This window comes from Rhinopithecus roxellana, chromosome 8 (genome assembly GCF_007565055.1).
Source record: "Rhinopithecus roxellana isolate Shanxi Qingling chromosome 8, ASM756505v1, whole genome shotgun sequence".
Lineage (NCBI taxonomy): Eukaryota > Metazoa > Chordata > Mammalia > Primates > Cercopithecidae > Rhinopithecus > Rhinopithecus roxellana.
This window is the reverse complement of record NC_044556.1, coordinates 99,447,221-99,460,120: the sequence shown is the minus strand read 5'-3', so window position 1 is coordinate 99,460,120 and position 12,900 is coordinate 99,447,221. Positions and strand designations below refer to the sequence as shown.

The 12,900-nt window shown below is 43.9% G+C and overlaps 1 protein-coding gene across 2 annotated transcripts in view; it reads left to right on the top strand.

Moving 5' to 3' along the window:
- Positions 1 to 11,405, top strand: part of RBM34 (RNA binding motif protein 34) — a 30,715-nt gene extending 19,310 nt beyond the window's left edge. Inside the window, exons 7-11 of one of the 2 annotated variants that reach the window (XM_010384648.2) lie at positions 4,537 to 4,620; positions 4,771 to 4,834; positions 6,641 to 6,680; positions 6,944 to 7,062; positions 11,041 to 11,405. In XM_010384648.2, coding sequence (XP_010382950.1) covers positions 4,537 to 4,620; positions 4,771 to 4,834; positions 6,641 to 6,680; positions 6,944 to 7,062; positions 11,041 to 11,325 — 592 coding nt within the window. In that variant the 3' untranslated portion in view covers positions 11,326 to 11,405. The remainder of the gene's footprint in view (positions 1 to 4,536; positions 4,621 to 4,770; positions 4,835 to 6,640; positions 6,681 to 6,943; positions 7,063 to 11,040) is intronic. The other variant, XM_030937218.1, reaches the window with a different exon arrangement.
- Positions 11,406 to 12,900: the final 1,495 nt, after the last annotated feature.

Here is a 12,900-nt window from a genome sequence, read left to right as displayed (position 1 = left end):
AGGATGGTCTTGATCTCCTGACCTTGTGATCCGCCCGTCTTGGCCTCCCAAAGTGCTGGGATTACAGGCTTGAGCCACCGCGCCCGGCACTTTTTTCCTTTTTCTTATAGCCAAAATGTTTAAAACCTTTTTTTTTTTTTTTTGGTTTATTAAGGCTACTTCCAGTAAACTACACATATATGTACATGTACAGTTTTATGATTTTAACATATGTAGGCAATCTTGAAATAACTGCCATAGTCCCAATACTGAATGCTTTATTTCCTTGAGTTTCTTCCTAACCCTCTGCAATATGTCCCTCCACCTCTGTCCTCAGGCAGCCACTCACTTGCTTTCTGTCTCTATGTGTTAGTTTGCCTTTTCCAGAATTTTATGTAAGTAGAGTCATCATATAGGATGTACTGTTGTCTAACTTGCTCAGCATAATGATTTTGAGGTTTGTTTTTTTGTGGGGGAGGGTTGGTGGAGAGGAACAGTGTCTTGTGCTGTTGCCCAGGCTGGAGTCCAGTGGCGGATCATGGCTCACGGCAGCCTTGATCACCTGGGCTCAAGCAGTCCTCCTGCCTCAGCCTCCTAAATACCTGGGACTACAGGTGCTCACCACTACACCCGGCTGATTTTTTGAAGTTTTTAGTAGAGCCAAGGTGTCACTGTTGCCCAGACTGGTCCTGAACTGCTGAGCTCAAGCAGCTCTCCTGCCTTTGCCTCCCAAAGTGTTGCAATTACAGGCTTGAGCCACCGTGCCCATCTGAGATTTGTTCTTATTATTGCAATGCATTGGTAATTAATTTGTTTTTATTGCTCAGTAGTATTCCATTGTATGACAGTACCATTTGTTTATCCATTCACCTGTTTATTGTGTTGTGTTGTATTGTGTTTATTGTGATGTATTGTATTGTGATGGAGTCTTGCTCTGTCGCTCAGGCTGGAGTGAGTGGCACCATCTTTGCTAACTGCAACCTCCACCTCCCAGGTTCAAGTGATTCTCATGCCTCAGCCTCCCAAGCAGCTGGGATTATAGACACATATCCACCGTGCCCGGCTAATATTTTCATACTTTTAGTTGAGATGGGGTTTTGCCATGTTGGCCAGGCTGGTCTAAAACTCCTGACCTCAGGTGATCTGCCCACCTCGTACGGCCAAAGTGCTGGGATTATAGGCGTGAGCCACCGCACCCGGCCCCATTCACCAGTTTATGAGCATTCAGGTTATTTCAGCCTTTGGCTATTATACATAAAAATGCTAAAAAGATTTGGGTATGGATCATTTTTCTTGAGAAACTGCCTGGTCGAATTGCCGGATCTTATGGTATATTTTAACTTTCTAAGAAGGTGCAAAATTGTTTTCCAAACTGCTTATACCATTTTACATTCCTACCAGCTATAGATGAGAATGTCAGTTGTTTCACATCCTCACCAGCACTTGGCATTGTCATTTAATTTTAGCCATTCTAAAGGTTTACCAACCACAGTGACTACAGATGTTAAGCATCTTATGTGCTTACTATTTGTATCTATTCTTTGGTGAAATGTTGGTACAAAAATTTTGCCCATTTTTTGTGACCTTTAAATTATTTTTATACAATTGTGAGGAGTTATTTATATATTGTAGATATAACACCTTTTCCTGCTATGTGTGTTTCAGATATTTTGCTCCAATTTGTGGCTGACTCTTTTAGAGGTGTCTCTCTCTGTTGCTAGGCTGGAGTGCAGTGGTGCGATCCCAGCTCACTGCAACCTCTGCCTCCTGGGTTCAAGTGATTCTCCTGCCTCAGCCTCCCAAGTAGCTGGGATTACAAGTGTGTGCCACCACGCCTGGCGAATTTTTGTATTTTTAGTAGAAACTGGGTTTCACCATGTTGGCCAGGCTGGTTTCAAACTCCTGACCTCAGGTGATCCACCCACCTCAGCCTCCGAAAGTGCTAGGATTACAAGCATGAGCCACCGCGCCCACCCAGAGGTGTCTCTTACAGATTGAAAGTTTTGGTTTTATCGAAGATCTCATTTAGAGAGTGCTGTTGTTGGCCAGGCACAGTGGCTCACACCTGTAATTCATTACTTTGGGAGGCCAAGGCTGGCGAATCACCTGAGGTCAGGATTTCAAGACCAGCTTGGCCAGTATGGTGAAACCCCGTCTCTACTAAAAATACAAAAATTCGCCTTATGTAGTGGCAGGCATCTGTAATCCCAGCTATTTGGGAGGCTGAGGCAGGAGAATCGCTTGAACCCGGGAGTTAGAGGTTGCAGTGAGCCGAGATCGTGCCATTGCCCTCCAACCTGGACTACAAGAGTGAAACTCCATCTCAAAATAAAGAGTGCTGCTGTTTGTCATTTGCTTGGTAGTCTGGTGGGAATGGGCACGGCAGGGTGTCTGCTGTCTTGTCTTAGTGTTTCTGTGTCTCAGGAGTGCACCTGATCAGGGCATTTTTCCTGGGGCAGCCAAGCTGTGCCAAATGCCTTGTACCTTTAGTGGGGATTGTGCAGAGGATGTTTCCTACCTCTCCCCTGGTAGCTGGACTCCTCCCTTCCTCTGGCTGTAGGGGTCTTCTCTGTGCCCTGGAGTGACAGGGTTTGCTATCCCTCCCCTAGCAGCTTAGCCTTCTCCTCCATCAAGAGAAGAATCCCGGTGGGGCTTTGTGCCTTTCCCACACTTTGGCCATTCCGTCCTCCAGGCCTGCAGCACCCATGGCTGTGATGTCAGCCTTTCCCACAGAGTGGAGGTCACTGGGGCAGATCCTGAGGATGGGTGCACACTCCTGCGTCAGCAGCCTCCAGGACTTCTGTTTCAGGCCCAGCCCACACTGAACTCTAGTGTTTTAGTGAGATCATGGCGGGAATCTTTCCTGCTTGTCTGGTGTCCAGCATTTTGCCCCTGTGCTCAGCCATCATAGAGCCAGTAGAGCCAGTGCTTCCTCTGTCTCTCGTTGGAGGGAGCAGGCGTGTCCTTAGCTTCTAGCTGCTGGCTTTCCCCAAGACTTCAGCTCTCTGATGGCTGCAACAAAAGTTATGATGTTGTGGGTTATCTGGTTTCTTCTTAACTGGTAAGCGCAGGAGTGATGCACTTTCTGGCTTTTTACATTCTAGGTGGAAGTGGAACTCCAACATTTGTTCCTGGGGGTATACTAGGATGTGTTGGATTTGGATGTTGTCAGCAGCTATGTGTTGTGTCAGAGAGTAGGGCTCTAGAGTCAGCTAGACTTGGTTTCAGTCCTAGGCCAGCCACTTGTTGCTGTTTCATCACAGTCACGTACCTCTTTCAGTCTCAGCTTCTTTACTCATAAAATCAGAAAAAAAAAAACACCTGTTGGAGTTGTGCGATTAAATGAAATACATTAAATATCTAACTGAGTGTCTGGTATATATTAGGCATTCAGTAAATCACAGCTGGATTAATCAATACAAAAGCTTTAGTGTAGTATATTATTACAGAATGCCATGAGTCATGTCAAGCACTGTTTTCCAGTTCCCTTCTTGATGATACTCATTTGTGTAGTAGCATTTTTCTTACTTCAAAACAGTAGGTTGATGTCTTCAGGGAAAGATCTGTGTTCATTACTAGGTCCTTTTTGCTAACTCCTCACAATCAAATTATATCACCATTTTGCAAACCTAGTGACTTAATGAGTTTAGGCATTTAGTAACACCAGCTGCAGTCATTGACAAAGGGTAAAAACCAGTCATAACATGACTCTCTGGAAAGAACACAACACCCACCAACAGTCGTGACAAAGGGGTCACATCTGAGTCTGATCCAGCCTTTGGATGCAGCTGCCAGTTTACAAGAAATACAGGGGACGAAGGTTTGTGTTGAACTACTTGATGAGCTTGCAGTCACAAAATCCAGGCTGGGGGGAGTTCTGCAGGCCAAACAGTGAGATACAGAGATACAGTGAAAGTTCTGTAAATTAAACAAGATTCAAAAGACATATCAGGTCAAAAGAATAGACAAGATCAAAGTATGATGTCTAAGAATAGACACTTGGCTGATAAAACCACAAAGATGTGCAGGGAAGTAGTTCCTATAAAAATGGGAATGGTGGTTGCCTTTGGAGGGAAGGAGGGGCTGCAACTGGAAAGGGCCACAGAGAGGCTTCTGAGTGGGCTACAAGGCACATTGAGCTGTTAATTCACTCAGCTATACGTGGTTTGTGCACTCTTCTATATGGGTGTTTTACAGTAAAGAGGAAAACACGTCTCACAACTGTTTATGTGTGTGTTACATACGGACTGCAGCTAAGATGTTAGTTTTTGGTTCTTGTATGGTTCTCAGGGATTCGTATACATGGTCCTTCTGTTTCTCATGGTTATGACTCTTAAGAAAGTGTGGATTGTGTCTCCACCAATATCTTTAAGTTGTGTGTTATTTTTTGAGTTATTACTAAATATTTGTTCAAAGAGATGATATTTCCACCCAGGAATTCTTGTCATGTGTGTTAAGAGTTGAAAACAAACTGGATTTTTTCCTGTGACTTTGAGGCTAACAAACTTTACCTTGTTTCTCTTTTCTTTCTTTCTTTCTTTTTTTTTTTTGGTGTAGACGTAAAATTCATCCTGGTCAGAAAAATATTAATGCCTATGTTGTGTTTAAGGAAGAGAGTGCTGCCACACAGGCATTGAAAAGGTAATTTTATCCCTTAGGTTTGAACAGAATAATTGATGTATAAGTATGTGTGAGTACTTTTTTTATTCTTTGGTTTCACTTTAGCATAGATGTTTTAGTAATTGAGTACTCATTTTTAACAACCATTTTCCCTTTGTGTTTGTAATATAGAAATGGGGCCCAAATTGCAGATGGATTTCGTATTAGAGTTGATCTCGCATCTGAGACCTCATCTGTAAGTAGTACTTGATTTGTTTAAAGAACGAAAGCTTTGTAGAGAGAAATCTTTCCTTCCAGGCTTTTCCTGGAAGGGGGCTGGAAGCAGCAATGTGAGGGAAGCACAGAAGGAAACAGCCTGTGTCCTCTGTGATTACAGAGTTGATGGCAAGAGAGGCACAAGGACCGAGGTCAACATTCCCTTCAAAACATTCCCTTCAAAAACATAGTCCTGGCTGGCCACAGTGGCTCATGCTGTAATCCTAACATTTTGGGAGGCCAAGGTGGGAGGATTACTTGAGCCCAGGAGTTAGAGCAGCCTGAGTAATGTAGCAAGACCCTGCCTTTACAAAAAAAAAAATGACTAGTCAAGTGTATGATGCATGCTGATAGTCCCAGCTACTCAGAGGGCTGAGGTGGGAGGATCACCTGAGCCCAGAAGTTTGAGGCTGTGGCGAGCTGTGATCGTGCCACTGCATTCCAGCCTGGGCAACAGAGGGTGACCTTGTTTATTAAAAAAAAACAAAAACATAGTCCTCTTCAAATAATCATAATTAGGTCAGTAGGTACACTAGACATCATCTGGTCTAACACTTTATAGACCAAGGTCTAGAACGTTCAGTTATTCATTAGACAGTTTTTAGTATATACTCTGTCAGAGATACAGTTCTAAGACATAGTCTCAACTTCCTAGGAGCTGACAGTATATGTTAGAAAGGGTCGGAGTGACAGGTCATGTCACTGTTGTGTAAGTACTGTCGTCAATGCACAGGATGATTTGTCAGCTCAGGATTGGGACACTTGACTTGGGGATATGCCAGGAAGAAGGGACAAGGCAAGTTTCCAGGAGAATAAATTTCATGATAGTCTTGAAAGATGAGGAGATAGAACTTACCCTGTGGAGAAGCAGGGGTAGAAAAAGAAAGAAGAGAAGAAGGCTTATGTAGACCAAAAGTGTTGTAAAGGCTGAGGGCCATGTCTGGGCAGAAAAACACGGTATAAATGGTGAGGACAGAAAATAATTCACTCAGGAGATGGCAAGAGCTTGATACAATTATTAGATGGGTGAGGTGTGTAAGAGTTGCTATTGGACAAATAGGTAGAGGCCAAATCATGAAGACCTTGTTGACTGTGCTTCACGCAGAGGAGTCTGGATTTTGTTCAGGAGCTATTCTAAAAATTTAAACTCAGAGTGACATGACCAGATTTGGACTTGAAGAAGGTGCCTAGAAATGAACGAAGGACACTTAGTTCAGCCACAGAAACATAGAGTGCATTTCTGTCGATATCAAAGCAACTTAGTGGAGAAATGACAACGACCTGGATAAAGCCCTGGCTTGACCTGGGGACCCAGTACAACAAACTATGGTAGAGAGCTAAGTCTACCTGCTGCTTTTTTCTTGTTAATAAAGTTTTCTTTTGACACACAGCCACAACCATTCGTTTGTGTATATCCATGGGCTGTTCTCAAGGTATAATGGCAGAGTTGAGTAGTTGCAACAGATTCCACATGGCCTGCAAAGCCTATATTTGCTATCTGGAACTTCACAGAAAAAGTTTGCATGCGCCCAATATAGCAGGCTGTTCCTGATCACTACCATGTGTCAGTGCCAGCTGTGGACAAAAAGCCACTCCCTTCCTCTGGTACCCACACACAGTCCAGCAGGGAAGACAGATGAAACAGAATCAAAGAACAGAATGTGTGGCTAAATTAGGAGACTGGTGACCTGTCAGATATGGGGGGAAGGAGAAATAGCGAGGATTTTCAATGACTTCCATTTTCTGGTCTAATGAGTGATTTTTATTAACTATCTTTTTGTTTCAGAGAGACAAGAGATCGGTTTTTGTGGGGAATCTCCCTTATAGTAAGTATGTTTAAACAAAGTACAGTTAATGTTACTAAGTAAATAACAAGGAAATAAGAACTGAGTAGTAACTTAATGTTTTGATTTAAGACTCATTTTAAAGCATGCAATGTGTTTGCCGTGGCAGCACATGTACTAAAAAGTATGCAATATAGTGACTTATTATCATGGGGCTATGCTTAACTAGCTGTATTATTAAACATCTCCATGTTTCTGAGGAGCTCCCAACTCTTTACTTCCATTTTGGTTGAATTTGTTTTCAGAAGTTGCAGAATCTGCCGTTGAGAAGCACTTTCTGGACTGTGGAAGTGTCATGGCAGTGAGGATTGTGAGAGACCAAGTGACAGGCGTCGGCAAAGGGTTTGGCTATGTCCTCTTTGAGGTATGGGAGACTAATGCATTGTCGCTGTCCTTCCAAGTGCCCTGGGAGGCATTGATACTACTACGTGTCATCATTGAGAGATAACTTTCACTTCCATTCTCAAATTCCATCTTAAGAAAACTGGGCTGGGTGCAGTGATTCACGCCTGTAATCCCAGCACTTTGGGAGGCCGAGACGGGTGAATCTCTTGAGCTCAGGAGTTCGAGACCAGCCTGGCCCACATGGTAGAACCTCGTTTGTACTAAAAGTACAAAAATTATCCGGATGTGGTGGCGGGCGCCTATAATCCCGGCTACTCAGGAGGCTGCGGCAGGAGACTCACTTGAACCCGGGAGGTGGAGGTTGCAGTGAGCTGAGAATGTTCCATTTTTCTCCAGCCTGGGCCACAGAGCAAGACTCCATCTCAAGGGGGAAAAAAAATACAAAAAATTAAAAAATTAGCCAGATGTGGTGGCTCATACCTGTAATCCCAGCTACTTGGGAGGCCGAGGCAGGAGAATCACTTAAACCTGGGAGGCAGAGGTTTCAATGAGCCAAGATCACACCACTGCACTCCAGCCTGGGCGACAGAGCAAGACTCCATTTAAAAAAAAAAAAAACCGGCAATGCGCGGTGGGTTATGCCTGTAATCCCAGCACTTTGGGAGGCCAAGGCGGGTGGATCACCTGAGGTCGGAAATTTGAGACCAGCCTGACCAACATGGATAAACCCCATCTCTATTAAAAATACAAAATTAGCTGGGCGTGGTGGCACATTCCTATAATCCCAGCTACTTGGGAGGCTGAGACAGGAGAATCGCTTGAACCCAGGAGACAGAGGTTCTTGTGAGCCGAGATCGCTCCATTGCCCTCCAGCCTGGGGCAACAAGAGTAAATCTCCGTCTCAAAAAAAAAAAAAAGAAAACTGAATTTATAACCTGCCATAATATATTGCTACAACTGCAACTATCTAAAATATGTCCCAGTTCTTTCTTCATACTAATTAAATGTTTTAGATCCTGGATATTAGAAGGACTAAATCACTGAATCTTCTCCACCTTCTGTATGATAGAGTAAATAATTGACATTAAGGTATAAGAAAGTTTTATTCTTTGTACAAAATTAGTTATATTTAGTTCACTAATTTTTTTTTTTTTTTTTTTTTTTTTTTTTTTTTTTTTGAGAAGGAGTCTCGCTCTGTCACCCAGGCTGGAGTGCAGTGGCCAGATCTCAGCTCACTGCAAACTCCGCCTCCCGGGTTTACGCCATTCTCCTGCCTCAGCCTCCCGAGTAGCTGGGACTACAGGCGCCCGCCACCTCGCCCGGCTAGTTTTTTGTATTTTTTTAGTAGAGACGGGGTTTCACCGTGTTAGCCAGGATGGTCTCGATCTCCTGACCTCGTGATCCGCCCGCCTCGGCCTCCCAAAGTGCTGGGATTACAGGCTTGAGCCACCGCGCCCGGCCTATTAGTTCACTAATTTTTAATCAGTGTTTCATGCCTGACAATATTAAGGAGTAAAAGAATATATAGGCTGGGCATATTGACTCGTGACTGTAATCCCAGCACTTTGGAAGGCTGAGGCGAGAGGATTAAGGTGAGGACTTCAAGTCCAGCCTGGGCAACATAGGTAGATGCCGACTCAACAAAAAAAATATAGAAGTAAGGCCGGGTGCAGTGGCTCACACCTGTAATCCCACCACTTTAGGAGGCCAACGGAGGTGGATTGCTTGAGCCCAGGAGTTCAAGACTAGCCCGGGCAACATGGCAAAATCCCGCCTCTACAAAAAAATACAAAAATCAGCTGGGCGTGGTGGTGCATGCCTGTAGCACCAGTTACTTGAGGGACTGAGGCAGGAGGATCACCTGAGCCTTGGGAGGTCGAGGCTGCAGTGAGCCACCCAATCTGGATGGCAGAGTGAGACCCTGTCTTAAAGAAAAATTAAAAACTAAAAATCTAGCTGGTCATGGTGGCCAGTGCCTGTGGTCCTATCAGGAGGCTGAGGCTGGAGGATTGCTTAAGTACAAGAGGTCAAGGCCGTAGTGAGCCATGATCGCACCACTGCACTCCAGCCAAAGTGACAGAGTGAGACCCTATGTCAAAACAAAAAATAATCTATTGTCATCCCTTGATATTGACGGTATATTGGTTCCAGGATCCCTCTCACATAGCAAATGGTATATATATCTGCAGATGCTCAAGTCCCTTATATAAAATGGCACATTTGCATGAATGTATATTGTTACATATAATACCTATTTTTATTGTCATTTGTTGTTTTCAAGTATTTTCTGTCTGCAGTTGATTGAATCCTCTGATACTGAACTCAGGATTTGGGGAGCTGACTATACATACTACGTGATGTCATAAATTTTTCTTCTCTCAGTAACAACCCATTACTACATTTCCTTTCAGTTTTTCCTTGTGCTGCCATTTTTATAGTTGAACTTCTCTCTGTGAAGTTAAATTGTGTTTACTTCCTATTTTATGTTGTTTTCTGTTATGTAAGCATGTTCCATTGAGTGATATAACAGAGTTTGTACTCTCATTTCTCTCATGTTGAACCTTGGTAGAATTCTCTGTTTTTCCCTGTAATAATGAAATTGCAGTGGTTATGTGTTTTTTGTTTTTGAGACAGAGTCTCACTCTGTTGCCCAGGCTGGAGTGCTTTGGCATGATCTCAGCTCACTGCAGCCTCCGCCTCCCAGGCTCTAGTGATCCTCCTATCTGAGCTTCCTGAGTAGCTAGGACTACAGGTGTGTGCCACCACGCCTGGCTAATTTTCGTGTTTTTTTTTTGTAGAGACAGGATTTCACCATGTTTGTCAGGCTGGTCTCGAACTTCTGAGCACAAATGATCTATCCACCTTGGCCTCCCAGAGTGCTAGGATTATAGGTGTGAGCCACTCTGCCTGGCCTGGTTATGATTTTTTCCCCAAAAGTTTGGATTGTAGATTACTTAAGATAGATCCCCATTAGGATATTACTAGGTTAAGATGTGTTACCATTTTGAAGACTCTTGATAAGAATTGCCTGGTAGCTGTTTTAGAAAGATTGTCACAGCGTTTGTTGCCATTGTTACTGTATTGTAGTTATCTTACCGCTTCTCTGCTCCCTGTCTTCTATTACTTGATAAGCTTCTAAAGTCCTTTAACAAACATCTCATGGATATTCAGAGTGGTTAGCATTAATGGCTCTACATTAGAACAGAAGTATAACAGAATTTTGGATCTACATGAAACCCTAGAGGGTGTCTAGTCCACATCTCAGGTACTGTAAAGGAGAGTTCCCTGTCCTCTGGTCAGCTAATACAATGGGGCTTTGACAGAAAGATGGCTATATGAAGGAGGTTTATTGGTTTAAAATATTGCATATGGGGGCTGGGCGCGGTGGCTCATGCCTGTAATCCCAGCACTTCTGAGGCCAAGGTGGGCAGATTACAAGGTCAAGAGATCGAGACCATCCTGGCTAACATGGTGAAACCCTGTCTCTACTAAAAATACAAAACTTAGCTGGGTATGTTGGCCTGCGCCTATAATCCCAGCCACTTGAGAGTCTGAGGCAAGAGAATCGCTTGAACTCAGGAGGTAGAGGTCACAGTGAGCTGAGATCGTGCCACTGCACTCCAGCCTGGCAACAGAGCGAGACTTCATCTCAAAAAAAGAAAAAAAAAAAAAAAGCCAATATTGCATATGACTAATCTAGTTTAGAACCTAATTTTACAATGCAAAAAAAAAAAAAAAAAAAAAATGAAGCCTGTAGCATTGTGACTTAGCTGAACATTTCACAAGGCAGCTTGAGTGCTTTTTGGGGAAACACTGGTGAGGAGCTGGTGATAAGGAGAGTTCGAGCACGGCAGCTGATACACCTGGGATTGGATGGGGCTTATCTGTGCAAGCTCAAAAGTCGTTCTTGAATCTGTTAAAGTGACACTTTCACTAGTTTCTTTGCAGATGGGTTTCTGGTAGAAATTAATGTATTGTGTTTTCTTTTGATTTGCAGAATACAGATTCTGTTCATCTTGCTCTGAAATTAAATAATTCTGAACTCATGGGGAGAAAACTCAGAGTCATGCGTTCTGTTAATAAAGAAAAATTAAAACAACAAAATTCAAATCCACGATTGAAGAATGTTGGTAAACCTAAGCAGGGACTTAATTTTACTTCCAAAACTGCAGAAGGACATTCTAAAAGCTTATTTATTGGAGAAAAAGCTGTTCTCCTTAAAACGAAGAAGAAAGGACAGAAGAAAAGTGGATGCCCTAAGAAACAGAGAAAACAGAAATAACCACCAGGAACTGCTTTTTCTTTTCCTGCTGAGTACTGCTAATAAATGTGCAATTATCTGCTGATAGCATTGTCTGCTAATCATGTGTTGAGTTTTATACTTTTTTGTGGATGGTATATGTGAAATGTGGAGACTTCCACAGTCTCAGTTTATTCACATTGTAATACTACCTTTGAAAGTTTTTTGTTTTTTGAGGTGGAGTTTCGCTCTTGTCTCCCAGGCTGGAGTGCAGTAGTGTGATCTCAGCTCACTGCAACCTCTGCCTTCCGGGTTCAAGCACTTCTCCTGCCTCAGCCTCCCGAGTAGCTGGGATTACAGGCGCCTGCCGCCACGCCTGGCTAATTGTTTGTATTTTTAGTAGAGATGGGGTTTCACCATGTTGGCCAGGCTGGTCTCGAACTCCTGACCTCAGGTGATCCGCCTGCCTCGGCCTCCCAAAGTGCTGGGATTACAGGCATGAGCCGCTGCACCCAAGCCTCCTTTCTCTTTCTTTTGCCTATTAAACCTCTGCTCTTAACCTTACTCCATGTGTGCTCAAGTTCTTGACTTCCTTGGCACAAAGCAACGAACCTTGGGTATTACCCCAAACGATGTTGCTTCAGTATCCAGGCTGCTCTCAAACTGCTGGACTCAAGCCATCCTCCCAACTTGGCCTCCCAAAGTGCTAGGATTACAGGAGTGAATCACTCGTCAATTCCAAGGGGTTAGAACTCCCAGGAACTGGGGAAAAAGGCCAGCCAAATTCTTTATTACACAACCTGGTGTTACTGGAAAAGGGTCTGGATCCAGACCCCAACAGAGGGTTCTTGGATCTTGCTTAAGAAAGAATTTGGGGCCAGTCCACAGAGTAAAGTAAAAACAAGTTTATTAAAAAAAATCAAGAAGATCGGTCGCGGTGGCTCACGCCTGTAATCCCACCACTTTGGGAGGCTGAGGCGGGTGTATCACCAGAGGTCAGTAGTTTGAGACTATCCTGGCCAACATGGTGAAACCCCATCTCTACTAAAAATAGAAAAGTTAGCTGTGTGTGATGGCACACACCTGTAATCCCAGCTACTGGGGAGGCTGAGGTAGGAAAATTGCTCGAACCCGGGAGGTGGAGGTTATAGTGAGCCAAGATCATGCCACTGCACTCCAGCCTGGGTGACAGAGTAAAACTCAGTCTTAAAAAAATAAATAGGCCGGGTGCGGTGGCTCAAGCCTGTAATCCCAGCACTTTGGGAGGCCGAGACGGGCGGATCACGAGGTCAGGAGTTTGAGACCATCCTGGCTAATATGGTGAAACCCCGTCTCTACTGAAAAATACAAAAAGCTAGCCGGGCGAGGTGGCTGGCGCCTGTAGTCCCTGCTACTCGGGAGGCTGAGGCAGGAGAATGGCGTAAACCCGGAAGGCGGAGCTTGCAGTGAGCTGAGATCCAGCCACTGCACTCCAGCCCGGGCGACAGAGCAAGACTCTGTCTCAAAAAAAAAAAAATAAATAAATAAATAAATAAATAAATAAATAAATAAATAAGTGAAAGAAGGGATACTTCATAGAATGGTACACACTCTAAAGCAAGAGAAGGAACATGTCCA